Source organism: Hippocampus guttulatus, chromosome 8 (assembly GCF_054856545.1).
Source record: "Hippocampus guttulatus isolate MCC_2025c chromosome 8, RoL_Hgut_1.0, whole genome shotgun sequence".
In the NCBI taxonomy this organism is placed as follows: Eukaryota; Metazoa; Chordata; class Actinopteri; order Syngnathiformes; family Syngnathidae; genus Hippocampus; species Hippocampus guttulatus.
Window position 1 is genome coordinate 7,863,677 of NC_141268.1, and position 14,274 is coordinate 7,877,950.

Consider the following 14,274-nt stretch of genomic DNA (forward strand, 5'->3'; position numbering starts at 1 on the left):
GGGAGGGGGGCTGACCTCCTCGTCGCTTGTTCTCCTTGGAGAGCAGTTGCTGGTGCACTTTTCTCTGCTCTTCCTGCTCTTCAATTTTGGCCTCCTTGTGGATTTGCTCAATCGTTTTGGGCCCCTGGTCGGCTCTTCTGGACACCCAGTTGTGCTGTAGAGGGATCAATAGCGGCAGTGTGAGGTTTTGTGGTCTCAAACTGCATGGCAATACTTTTAATTTAGGGATGTTTTTAGTTTCAAAAAGAATTGAGATGCTCCTTAATATGGCAGCGTGAGAACAACCTCCGGTCAGATTAACCTCTGGTCTCATTTTTCAAAAAATTGTTTGGATGAAAGAAATTTTAAGTGTGTGAGTAAAAAAAAAAATCTGTATTTATTAAACATGCGGACATCTGTCATACGTACAACCACTAAGTAATGCGTCTTGATAAATCCCACCTGTTCAAAATTGCCACGCTCACACACGCCTACCCTCGTTTGCATGAGCGTCTCTTATTGACCATATATAGTATCATCAATCCCTTTAAGAAATCCAAAAGCATGGCTAATAGGGCAAAGAGAATATCAGAGACAGACATCAACCGGGTTTACATGTAGAGTTTTCTGTCAATCTGATTGAAATAATTTCGAATGATGATTTTCAGTCACCTGTTTTCCAATGTGCCCTTTCTGTTGATCAGATCAGCCATGTTACAGCCATGTGACATGCGGAAATCGATGTAAACATCTCTTGATTTATCAAGGAGGAGTTCATTCATCAACCTTCGTAGTTGGGATAGTTTTACCACTTTTATTAAAACAACATCTTGATAAAAACAAGTTCTCTTGTCACAGACGAACTCTGGTAATTTTAAAGTGCGTATTCGACGGCTTAGCTTTTCTGATTGAACTGTTTACATGACGCTCATTCGGATTGCCAAATGGAATATACCACCCCTTTGAATCTGATTTTTATTTTTTGCAGAGTGAGAGCAAATGTAATACTTTTTAAATTGATATATCGGCTAGCCTTACCGATTAGTAAGATACTGAGAAGTAAATAAAAAGTTTTAAAAAGTAAATAACTACTGTTTGGAACATTTAATGCAAATGTCAGTTTAAAAAAAACACTATGTCATGACATAGGCCAAGTCCACCAACTCACCAATCTCTGGTCAATGACATCCTGCAACATAAAGCGTATCCGAGATGACGTCTTCCTCTCCTTCACAATTTTTTCCATCTGATTGAAATATTGATCCATTCGAGGCTGAGTAGAGGATGAAATTAAACAAGAAAAGAGCTGATGATTCAAAAATGTAGGGGCGTAGAGGATTGGTTTCTCTGTGACTCCTTCAACAGTTTCATTTCATGTTTGCAGACAGACACAATGTCATCATGGGGCTCACCTTGGCTTTTTCAAAGTCAAGGTCTTTGCCGATGGTGGTGAGCAACCTGCACAGGCACTCAAGAGATTCTTCGTCGTGGTTCTTCAGCAGCTTGACCACGCAGTCATGCATGATGGCCTCCGTCAGCATCTTGAGCTTGAATAGCTCCCCGATGAACTTGATGTTGCCAATGGATCGCCGCCGTGCCTTGTCCTTGGCCTCCTCTAACTCCTCCTGAAGTCGCTCACGCTCTGTGGACTGCGGGGACATGATAAAGAAATATACATAAATAAAATATAGAAATAATAAATGTATAAAATCAAACACAGTGAATGATCCAAAGAATTTTTGAGAATCTATAATAAAGGTCTAACAGAGATTGGCGAACCAATGAGCCAATTGAATTTCCAGAGGCAAAGTGGCTGATGGGTTAATATCCGGCCTTTTTCTGTGGAGTTTGTATTTTCTATCCTGGGAGTGCTGACCCTTTTTTGACCAAAGATCTACTTTTCAAGCAACCAACCTCCCGCGATCGACCCATTACCGCATGTGCACACATACATACACACAGGCACGCGCATACCCATGCACTCGCACACAGACATATATATATTTTTTCATTTGCCCCCTCACCCCTCGCGATCGACTTGGGACCAGTCCCGATCATGATCGACATATTGGGCACCCCTGTTGTAGCTGCACCTGCTTGGTTTCCTCCCACATTAAGAAAATATGTATTTGTCGGTGAATTCAACACTCTAAATTGAATGAGCATGTTTAGTTGTGTCCTGCAATTTGGCTGGCAACCAATTCAGGGTGTACACCCCATCTTGCCAAATGATAGATAGGGCACCCGCGACATTGGCGAGGATAAAACGGTTCCTAGAATGAGTGAATGAATGAATGATGGATGGATGATTTCCCACAGCACAAGTGATGATCTCTCATGACACGGATTGAAAAATCAGTAGCCTAAAAAAATGTCTGTATATACCGAATCTGCAGAGTCCAGCTCTTTCTGCTTCTTCTCAAACACCACGTCGTCCACTTTGTCCTTCTCGAACTCCTTCTGGCAGCGGTGGAGCAGCAGTTTGCGAAAGTTGACCGTGTTGTTGGGCTTGTCTGCTATTTGCACTCTGAGCTGTACCGTACAACACAGACAGAGAGTTTAAATAGAAAAAGAGACTGCGGATATCTAGCATTTGCACAAAATAATGCTTGTTGAATGATCTATTTACACTTGATTGTGAGCAGAACAATGCAAAAATTGCACGTTTGACGACAGCTTTTTTTTGTTGTTAAAATTAAATTGATTTTTGTTATATGTTCTCAGTGAGTAATACATCAATGGTAATGACAAATTGCATGAGGTACCAACAGGTGGCCCTTGGTTTCTGTTCGTACTGCAATGGCGTGAACTCGAATTTAGGGTTGTCCTGACCACATCACGTGATCAAACTCAGGGCAGATCAGGTGATTTGCAGATGATTGCATTGGTTGGAAACAATTAGATTTTTACATGTTCTTAATTTTTAAAGGGATATGTCAGATATGTATGCCATATGCAGTGGTAAAAAGTAAATATTTTGTCTTGAATTATAATTTGAAAATTATTTTTCATGCACATGTAATGACTTTAAAAACAAGGTTGAAAATAATATGCTGGTCGCCATGTTATTATTACTAATAATTAAATGATGTGGAAAACAACTGTAAATAGCACTGCGATTTATCCATTTTGTATTTATATTGCACTTAATTGAACGGTGTTTGTTTGTTTTTTCTTCTTCTTTCTGCCTACATTCTTGCTGCTGGAGGCTGTAAATTTCCCCAGTGTGGGACAAATAAAGGATATCTTATCTTATCTTATCTTATGTTCATTTAACACGTCACTAGATAACTTTGGACTAGACTGCACAATGATATGACACACACCGCTATGCGAGATCAAATGCATTAATCCCGAAAAACAGTGACCTCCTTTCTTGCACGCATGATGAACAGAGTGCTTGATATGGAGTCTCAGTGGCTTAATTTATGAGTGCTCGCCTAATGGACATTATGAACAACCAATAAGCCTGAGCCTGAGCCTGATAACGAAGGCTTGACAGGATGCACAGATCTTCCCTCTGTCAGCCAGACTCATCTCCCATCTCTGGCTCGTTAAAAACACTCGGCACGGTGATGGTTTTAATGTCATCTGCGCGGTGTGTCCCCGGTCAAACTGTAGATGACTTCTCTTAGCTAAAATGTTCACTGCACATGCACGCATGCCTGCCTGCCGTGATGCACGTCAGGGGCTCGGCAAAACTTGCTTCAATACACTTTGTAAAAATTAGGGAATAACATGCTATATTGTTTGTGTTTCCACATATTCTTTTGATGCTGTACGCATTGTATGTAACCTTGAAACGTCATATGTTTAGACAGCTGTTTTTTTTAAACGAATAACATGCTGCCATATTGTTCGCTGTTTCCACATATTCTTTTGATGCTGTATGCATTGTATGTAACCTTGAAACCTCATATGTTTAGACAGCTGTTTTTTTTAAACGCATACAATCTCAAATTAAAATAGTTTAGCCTCTGCTTTTTTCCTGAATTTTTTGTAGCATTCCATACCTGGTGAGGATAAAAGCTTGGTAATATCGATTTCAAGTTTTTTTTCCAAGTTGTCCCCTCAAATGAATTACTCTTTGAAAACCTTTGTGATATAAAATGGAGTAAAATTCTAAAAAATGATCTTAAGTAAATTTTTCATCAAGTCTGAAATGAATTTATGGAAAAAAGCTGAAAAAAAAATATTGCTGAGTTCATGGCTGCACACTTTTGCCCACAAAGACTTCCAAAGTGTGCAAAATGCATCATTCTAATTTCTATGTGTATTAGTGAGTGCAACTGCAGTAACATTAGTCCATCTGAAAATATTTTCCCTACGAAGGTTTGAGGCAGAGATTTTGCTTTGAATCTTTTTGAATCAGATTAGTTCTTCGATTAATCGTTACAGCTTTACCTCAGCAAGGCACCGACACATGTTTCCATAGGCAACAGAGAAGCTGGGCTCATCGATGGCTTTCTCGAAGACGAGATCAATCACTCCCTTCAGTCGTTCTTCCGTGTCGATGGTCAGGTCCGTCACCTGCTTCATCAACTGGCTGAACTTCTGAGGCGTGAGCTTGTTCAGGATGCTGCGCACCTTCCTGAATAGCTCCTGAAGGAGACAGGACCCCACCAAAACAAATGCAGCAATTCTAACTGGATATGGTCTGTAAAATACACTTTCCTACCTGTGTCCTCAACGTCTCTGGGTCGTCCACTACACACTCCCGCTTGGAGCCCGGCCTCCAGGCGTTCTCTGCCTTTTGCAGTTTAACTTCATCGCTCATCGACACGTTCATGATGATCTTCCTAGGAGGAGGCCGCCGCGTGCCCATGTTCATTAGCTGTGCGGGAAGACAGGAAGTCACCACAGACATTGTGAAAATGTGATGAAAATACGGACTGTAGTATCTGTGTTCATGCATGTGTCTAAAAGAGGCGGGGCCAGGTGGGGCGGGCTGTTACATTGGCAAGTCTGCGTGTGAGTGTCTGGGTGAAAGCTGTGGCTCATAGGAGCTCCTGTGTGAGTGTGCTCGTTGAGTTTGTTTTACTTTGGTTCCTGTGCTCAAAAATGGCTGAACATTACAGTGCATAGCGCATACTGTAAAACAAAATCAAACTGATCACTGAATCAAATGCAATTTTACAGGGAAAACTACAAATATTGATGCAAGTGGTGAATAACAGAGCTAATGAGATAATATTCACTGGGCCTTATTTTGCTTACATCTGTGGGTAAAGGTCAAATTGGCCAATAGATTTTTACTGTTACTGACAAACCAAACCACAAGGTTAATAAGCAAGACACGCTCATAACTGAAAACATAAAGAATGTGTCGTTTTTGACACTTATTTAAATCTGCAAGACTTAATGTCCTGCTGTTTCGGTTAACAAGAGCGTTAGTGTTGGATCATCAGTAAGATGGGTGTGTGAAATGATTGTGTAAGATTACTACCAAAAAAGTCAGAAATCTGTTTGAGAGAGACATTTAATTGTATGGACTACTTGTGTCTATTAGTTATGTGTTGTTATATTAGCGTAGTTTGTTACTTTATGTTAACTGTTCTCTCAAGTGCTTTGTTCCAGCTGCAGCTGTTGTGAAAGCGCCATATAAATAAAGCTGTATTATATTGTATTCGGTGGACAGCAACTAATTAAAGGAGACATAAGAGTCCTGTCAAGTTTCCAAGACTGATGTCACAAAACTTATATTTTCAACACAAACTAGAAAATACAGGTTTCTCCACCCGGCAGATGATCACTTATGATTAATTCGGTAAGTACATGATTGTGGTTTGAATTAAAGTAGTCACTGAGCTCCATAAGATTTTGTCCTGTTATTTATGCGACTCACCATCGCGCCTCGAGCACCGCTCATCTGTCTGCCAAAGTCTGCGAAGGCCGGTGTGAAATCAGGCCCCCTGGAAATCACCCTGGGATCCGCCGCTCGAGAAGGCAACTTGTTATGGTTCATCTGCAATGGCATGCATGTCAGATTAACTGAAAACTCTAAATTACCCATGAATGTGAGTGAATGCGAGTGCAATTGTTAGTTTTGTTTGTTTGTTTGCTTTTTAATATGCCCAGCAGTTGACTGTTGACCAGTCTAGGGTATGCCTCACTTCTCTCGCTGATGGGAAAGCATTGTAGAAAATGGATGCAAAAACATGGGCAGCAGGGGGCGCAGTAATCCCGCACTAATATTTGAGAAAAGGACTTGGAAAAAAAAAAAACCTGCATTTATGACAAAGTTTAGCCTAAAGGTGACCTGTCGCAACCGAAAAGCCGTCCTACGTTATCAGTTGTATTGTGTGGCGAATTTGTTTATTTATTTATTTTTAAACAGTCCAGCCTGTACATTATGTAAGCCCAGCTCAGTGGGATGACCAGGGAGAAAAGTCAGAAGCAGATGTGGAAGAAAACAAAGCAACGCATGAGCAAGAGGGACGATGGTGGGTAAAGAGACGGGGTTGGGGAATCGAGAAATGAAAGAATTCATCTTATTGACCTCTCCTCTCCTCTTTTCCTGTTAAGATCCCAAACTTTTTTTAAATGTATTTATTTTTTTACATTGGGCCAGTTTAGTAACTTTTTTGACAGAGGTGGGAGGGGACAGGGAAAGGCATAATGCTGCCAAGTGTGACATAATGGCAGTGTGATTTTAATCAAAACAGGATTTCAGCAGACCCCCATGCTCCACATTACACACTGCAATACAAAAATCAGGAGCCTCTTTCATGCCTAAGCATCAATACACCTTTGCAGTTTCAACAGTGGAAGTGCGATATTGCTGCAATGGTGTGTGCTTTCACATTGCATCCCACAAATTGATCAGTAGATTTGTTGAACAATAATAATAATAATAATGCCAAATCAAAATGGAATATTTAATATTTTGTGTAACAACATATTTGCAGAGGTGGGCATGTTGCTATTTTACCGACTGGTAATTTGGAAATTATAAACATGATCAGGTAATGTTCTAGAACAAAAGATATGTGCACCATCCGTATACACTTGAGAGTGAACACGGAAGTGGATTTCTTCCGAGTGTGCTGTCAAGGGAGTAGCGGCTGCGTGTCCCTCCTCCCTCTCCCCTTCTGCAATACAATTGCCATTAAGGAGAAATGTGTTTGGTTGGATTGATCTTAACATTCAACACAAGTGTGGCAAGGTCATGTGACTGATATTGTCCTCATTTCGATGTTAATATCTTGAATGTGCATATCTCGATTTTGATACGATAAAGATATGTCGCCCAGCCCTACTGGCGATGTTCAAACTTTTGTTTTTCAGTCAAAGGAGCACCTCCTTTTCTCCGCTCGAGGCAACCCCGGTTTAGTCACCCCTGAGCACAAACATCCAAGAAATGCAGCATGTTTCCTTCAATGGTCAGTGAAACGGGAGTTTGAAAGTGATTGACGGAGAAGGTCCGTCGGTCCTGACTCGGTTAGTGACGATTACAATGACAGGACAAAAACTCACACCGTCTTTAGGCTCTCATTTTTTTAAGTTTCCTGTAATTCACCAGCAAAGTGGGCGTCTATCAGTGACAGATCTTCCGTTACTACTGAAAAATGCCCACCTCTGTAAATTTGTCTCATTTTTAGGAGATGAACAATTAAGACAAGCACAACAGTTATCGATTAAACAGTCTGAATAATCAGGCTACAAAAATACTAATGGGGTACATTGCCTTTTTACACTGCACTGATATTCACTTGCAAAGGCATTAACAAGTTTGACGTACCCCAAAAAAGCACATCGCTGGCCAATGACGCCAGCTTGCCCAAGACTGAAATGAACTCAATTTTTTTTCGCGCAAGTTGCTGTTTCTTTCCCCCACTAGTAACACAATTAAGCATGATTGTAGGCTTTCATATAAATGGTCAAACAGCTTGTAAGGTATTTATTCAACATCCGACAAGTGGGTTGAACTTTCTTACTAGTTAGGAAAAATAAAAGTGCACTAGTACATGGACCTTAGACTCAATACCAAGGATAGACAATCCATGCTTGTGCAGGGTTTTCTATAAGCCTGTAGATCAAGACCAGAGTGGTCCATCAGGTGTGGTAGGGAAAAATATTCAAGCCAACCACCATTAACCTCTAACAAAGGATGTACTCACCTTCTCAAGCACCACATCACTGATTGGCGGGAGACCCTCTGGTTTCTGTACACAGGCGGGCATGAATTGGAATCGCAACAAGAAGCCCCTGTCATACTGTCGCTTCTTGCTGGGATCAGACAGGTCTGGACCAACTGGCACATTGTGAGAAAAAGACAAGTGATAATGATAAATCAAATCATTTCTGCTCTTATGTTTATTGAACATTTAAACAGATAACAAAAATATTTTAGTAGTAAAGGATTTATCTACTCCTTGTTATTTGCCTATCTTCATTTGTTTCACATTAATACAAGAATAGGTCAATCATGTTGTGTATCCCAAAAGAAAAAAAAAGTAAGACTGTAATGAGAAATTTCCGGTCAATTTCCATGGGAAATTAAGATGGCTGAATTTTGAAAATATTACACATTGAAAAAAAAATAAATACAAGGAAAGGGTGTTACATTCAAGTGTAGATATAAATATTTTGTAGCAAGTAGATATCCATTCACAGTGGCAGTATTACAAATTAAAATGATTTCAATGGTTTAAATATTTTATCAAACAATGAATTATTTTATTGACGAACAAACATGATGCAAGTCAAATATTACTAATCCCGGACTCAACTCATTAAAAAAAAACTACAAAAATAGCAACAAAGTCCCATTCAAAATTTTTAATAAAAAGAGCTCATCCCTCTCCCCCATAAATCCAGTTCAAGATGCAAATGAAAAAAGCCTCTTCCTTCAAAAGCTTCTCAAGCCTAGCCTCTGCATTTTTGCTGAAGCCTTTCAGGCAATGGGCTCTTCATAATCAAATGTATTTGCATAAAATATGCTTGTTTCAATCAAGATTGTGTTAAAATATGGCGCCTCCCCCACTATATTCAACTTTCCTATTAAGAACCAACTTTGATAAATGTCAGTTTTATTCCCACAAATTCCCATATATTGCCATTCATTTCTGGAATTTTGCAACCCTAATCTTAAGTGAAGTTTCTCTTACCTTCTATGTCCTGTGAGGCCCCAGTGGAGTTGTCTTTGTCCCCAGGTGAGACGCCGCTGTCATTGCTCTCCGTCTCAGAGGTATGGCCTGCCCCGTTCCTTAAAGGCTCTGGCTCAGCATCGCCGTTCTCCTCTGGGATAGCCAACCTTCTTTCGGCCTCGGGGCTGCTGGCAAGAGCTGGAGCGTCGACAGAGGGGAAGAGTGATGGCAGTGCCCTGGAGCCCCCCAGCAAAGCCGACTGCAGCGCCGGATCCACAGTGACCGGATCTACAGGCTGAGGCTTGTCCTATAGCAAGAGTTCGTATCAACAGGTGCCTCAGTTTACAACCGTGCTGGCATACTACATTTCAAGCTCACACATGATATGCAATGAACCATCTTAGTTTGCACAGTGGCAAAAAGAAAACGGCACAAGAAAGCAAAAACATTCCTGCTGCACTTGCTGTCAGGCGTTTGCAGCCAGCAGCTAGCAACGAGTGCCCAGCTGTCAATGATGGCAACAGCAAGTAGTCTGACCGTGTTGCTTTACTTTCTTTCTTTTCTTCTTTTTCAATGTTGTGGACATAGGCTGGTTTGTAATTGCCTTAAGTTACACTTTCAGGTCTTTTTCATTCGCAGTCTATGTATACAATAAGGAGATATCTAATTTATGGGCATAAGCGTTGCGCTGAAGCGACTAATCATTTATTTCAGCAAAGTTACACTTTAGTTTGGTGTGCATACACCAGATGCCCGTGGCGCAAACATGAGCACTTCTTCGTTGGTTGAGTGGCTTCTTCTTGGGTGCACACTCGGTAGACGAGCATACGGAAGACGAGCACACAATGAAGCTCAAAACTCGCTTTTGTGCTCAAAATGTCCTCTTAGGTGCCTGTAATTGTGGCCCTACACTATAATGTAGTCTCTACAGCACAAAGAATTCCGGGGTCTAGGTTTTCTTCTTGATTTTATTTCTATCGAACATATTTTCAGTTGATATTGATCATGTTTCTATCATGATAGATATTGATGTTGGGGTGGAAAAAAAAACACAGAAGCTGAGATTGAAGAAAATTTTCTTCAGCAAGACTCCTCTAATTGTGTGTGATGCGATTACTTTTTTCCAGTGATGGTTATCTGACTCAAGTTAGCAAAACTGGCTATAAATAATGTAGCTAGTACAAATAATAATAATAGCCCTGAAATTGCAGGCTTTCCAAGCTCAATTAGGTCAGCAGCGCAAAAGAATTTGGGCCACCTGGTCGAGAAAAGAGAATGGAGAAAACATAGTCGACAAAACCCAGACTGCTGTTCATTAAGGCTTCATAAAACTGGAGGACCCCCTGCAAGTGTGTCCTTCTGTCTGCCTCCTCCATCCAATGTAATGCTGGTTTGGAGCATTGCCTCCAGCGTGAAACTACAACAGGCCATGAAAAAGGCTTTGAAAAACCATGGGTGTGGAAGAGCAGGAAATGGAAGAAGCACACAGCTGAATTTACAAACAGTGTGCTGAATGAGCAGAGTGGATGATAGATAACACCTTGCTTGACCCAAAAGTCAGGTTTAAGCGCTTTCCTGCAGCAAACGTGGAAACATTTTCCGCATGATTTATTGCGCCTTTCCGCTACTCTCTCTCTCTCCAACTGTCTTGCTTCTTTGCTAGGCTGACATTTTTCAGAGACTTTCATTTTGAAAATCAACATGCGCAACTATGTGAAAAATGTCCAAGCATCTTCCTTCTCTAACCTCATTCTCCTGCAGAGGTGGGTCTCTGGCGTGAATCGATTCATTTGGTTTCCTCCAGGTCTTTGGTGTAGCAGCTGAAGTCTCATTTACTGCAAATGAAAGTCACACTTTAGAACTTCCAGCACTTTCCATTTCATCACACAACACGCTTTAGGTTTTCAAGACTTTGCTTTGAAAGCCAACATTTCACTTGCAATAACAAATCATTTTAACGGTACATACATATAGACAATTTATTTCTGAAGTCTGTGTTTAGACACAGTTTTTGCCGGAGAACCTGCCCACCCATGAAGTGTGTGTGTTAGGGGAGTTTAGTTTGGGGTCGCACAGCGTAGCCTTTGCCTGCAAGCTGAATTTTCGTGGTATTTGTGAGTTCACAAAATCCCAAGAATCCATTTTGCCCTGAGGTGGCTGATCTGGCTCCGAGCTGCACCACTGGTTGTGCGAACCAAACACAAAGCAACAGGGGGCAGGATATGTGGCTGTGACAAAAAACAAGATGCACCGATGCCGAGGGACACAAACAAACCAACAATGGTGACACCGGTGGACGAATACATGGCTACTGCAATCAACTCTGGTCTTGCAGAATTACCCACAGTTGCCTTTTTGAAAGAAGAACAATGAGAGGCGCTGTGTGCATTTTTAGCTGGTAAAGATGTTTGTGCTTTGTTACCTACTAGATTTGGTAAGAGTTTGATATCAGAGCATTCCCCACTCATAGACATTTAATCCACTGCTGTGATTGGTCAAAACAAGTTTGGTAGGCGTGCACAAGTTGCATTGCCGCAGCTCAAAATATTAGAGTGATTGTGTGAATATCCCAAGCAGATCACACTGGAGCAGTCCCAGATTGATACTGTGGAGAACTCTTGAGGGATGTGTGTGATCAATCTGGCTCTTGCAAGGTCATGCACGTTGAGCAAGTCTTTCAACTGTATCATGATACCTTGCCATGAAAAATTACACACTAACACTTGTTTTCAGTACCGGTGTTCTAAAAGTGACAGTGACAGAGTTGAAAGAATCCCTGACCAACTGTAATTCAGTGGTATTTAACTTTTTTGTATCAACGCTTCATTGTGCTTTACAGGGAGGACACTGTCTCGTTTTTCATAAGACTTAGGCTTAATATCTACTGCTGGTCGTGTGTGGCTTTTCAACACTCACCCTTGTTTCTGACTTTTGGGTTGAGTGAACGCTGGCGCGTTTTGGCTGCCGCTGCTCAACCCGTATTGTTTTGTGTTTTTTGTTATTGTAAAGTGTCCTTGGGTGTCTTGAAAGGTGCTTATAAATAAAATCTATTATTATTATTATTATTAATTTGCCACCGTATTTTAATGTTGGTCCTGACGGTGGTACTTGGAAGAGGTAAATGTTTTTAGAGGGAATTTGGTGGAAAAGGTTTGAGAACTATTGTAAGTGATTATGGGCCAGTCCTCTTTTTATGAACTTCTATGGTACTCCAACTACTAGATTTAAAAAAATAAAATTATTACCGGTACATGCAATGAAGGTTTCGATCGAACATCTGTTTCCAGTGTGTTCATGTACCTGTAGTGGGGCTCTTCCGAGTAAACGAATTATACTGCGGCTCTGCTTCAGTAACGCCTCCAGGTGCCTCTGCCCTCACCCTGGTGACAAGGTCATTTCTGTCCAGTGGTTGCTTGGGCTCATCAGTCTCTTCTGTGGCCTGGACCAGAGGCGGAAGGCCGGGGGGGAGCATGACGCGCATAGCCGTGATGGGGTTGGAGGTCAGGGTGACGGGCACGACTGCCAAAGTCGCCATGGGAGCCAGCTCGGCAGCAAGGGGCACCTCCGGCCTGATGTCAGAGGGCAATGTTTCCGAAGAGGAGGTCTCTTGGAAAGCGAGAGAAGAAGCAAGAAGATGTGCACTCGATGGTGATGCCGAAGGAGTCTCAGGGGCTGGCATGTCCAAATAGGTGTCAGTGTCTGCGACACCATTCACAGCCTTGGAAATCGACAATGGCGAGACAGTCAGAGACAGAGAGGTGGCATTTGAGGGAGGCTTCTCAGCAGTGGGAGTACAAGGTGCCATCGAAGAATGTTTGTGGTCGCCGCCAGAGTGAAAAGAAGCAGTCGAGGGTGGCCGGTCACCAGTGTCGACAGCTGTGGGCGGGAGGGCCCCGAGGTCAGACTGTGAGGCAGAGAAGGCAAGCTCTAGTTCAACAGTGGAAGAAGGTTCTGATGGAGGAGCGCTGGCTTCTAGTGTCTCCAAGGGAGCTTCCATCTGCAGGAGCCCAGGTGAGGAAGACTTTTGGACAAATGGCTCCAATTTTGGTGTCTTATCTGGAAGTAGAGGTAACAAATGTTTGACACCAGCACCAATTAAGAATAACAGCGAAAATACATAACATTTGACAAGATAGTCATTGTGGGTTTCAAAAAGTTCAGCCCACTTCAATAAATGTTGAAACATTTCCTTTTTCTGGTAAACCTTCCTTCCCCCTTGCATTGAGAGAATTATGTTGACTGAGCACCAAATCTGAACTGAGACAATGTTTCCAAATTGTCAGCTACTTGATAGTTTGCTTCTTCTCGTGGTGCATTTGTCAATTATCATGTCATGGATGACAACTCAATGACGAGTCAGTTTTGAGTATTTCTGTGAATTAAGGTGCTGCACAATAACACAAGCACAATAATGAAACAACCTTAAGACCAATAATGCGATGAATCACTGTTGCACAACTGCGTACTGTGACATCACTCGCATCAGGCCTGGGCAACTTAAATGTTGGAAGAGGCCACAATTTTTCATCAGAGCATCGGCGGGGAAGGAAGGGATCGCATAGGACCACACACTTCCTCAACAGATGTATGAAATATGTGCACAAGTACAAAATACGTGTTGCTAATAGATTTCATTTTTGATCAAATATATACACATCTATCTATTTATCTATCTATCTATCTATAAAATTGTACACATACACACACACACACACACACACACACACACACACACACACACACACACACGTATGTATATATACTGAAGTGTTTTCCAGCCAATCGTAGGGCGCACATAGACGAACAACCATCCGTGCTCATACTCACACCCGTGACACACATCGGCCCCTGGTTGGAAATATGCATTTGAAAATTTAGAGATCAAATTACCGGATTTTCCTCTCTATAAGGCGCTTCGGAGTAAAAGGCACACCTTCAATGAAAGGCCTATTTTAAATCTGTCTTCATATATTGTGCGCAGCGCATTATAAGGTGCATAGAATTGAAGCTACAATAGTGGCTGCACTATTCATCCACTAGATGCAGCTACCCAAAGGGAATGCAATACAATACAGCTTTATTTATACAGAGAGCTTTCACAACCACTGCAGCAGTAACAAATGGCTTTCCAGAACCTCGGATTATAAGGCGCACGGTCGGCTTTTGAGAAAATTGAATGCTCTTAGATACTCCTTGGAGTGCGGAA

At 41.7% G+C, this 14,274-nt stretch overlaps 1 protein-coding gene across 3 annotated transcripts in view; it reads right to left on the reverse strand.

The window, feature by feature from the left end:
• The window catches only part of eif4g3a (eukaryotic translation initiation factor 4 gamma, 3a), a 53,787-nt gene that overhangs the window by 10,791 nt on the left and 28,722 nt on the right, over positions 1-14,274 (reverse strand). For all 3 annotated transcript variants that reach the window (XM_086117530.1, XM_086117529.1, XM_086117531.1), the window contains 11 exons: positions 12,369-13,124; positions 10,815-10,903; positions 9,090-9,375; positions 8,100-8,233; positions 5,825-5,944; positions 4,658-4,813; positions 4,384-4,581; positions 2,365-2,511; positions 1,392-1,628; positions 1,148-1,252; positions 16-154 (listed from right to left, as the gene is read on the reverse strand). In XM_086117530.1, coding sequence (XP_085973656.1) covers positions 16-154; positions 1,148-1,252; positions 1,392-1,628; positions 2,365-2,511; positions 4,384-4,581; positions 4,658-4,813; positions 5,825-5,944; positions 8,100-8,233; positions 9,090-9,375; positions 10,815-10,903; positions 12,369-13,124 — 2,367 coding nt within the window. The remainder of the gene's footprint in view (positions 1-15; positions 155-1,147; positions 1,253-1,391; positions 1,629-2,364; positions 2,512-4,383; positions 4,582-4,657; positions 4,814-5,824; positions 5,945-8,099; positions 8,234-9,089; positions 9,376-10,814; positions 10,904-12,368; positions 13,125-14,274) is intronic.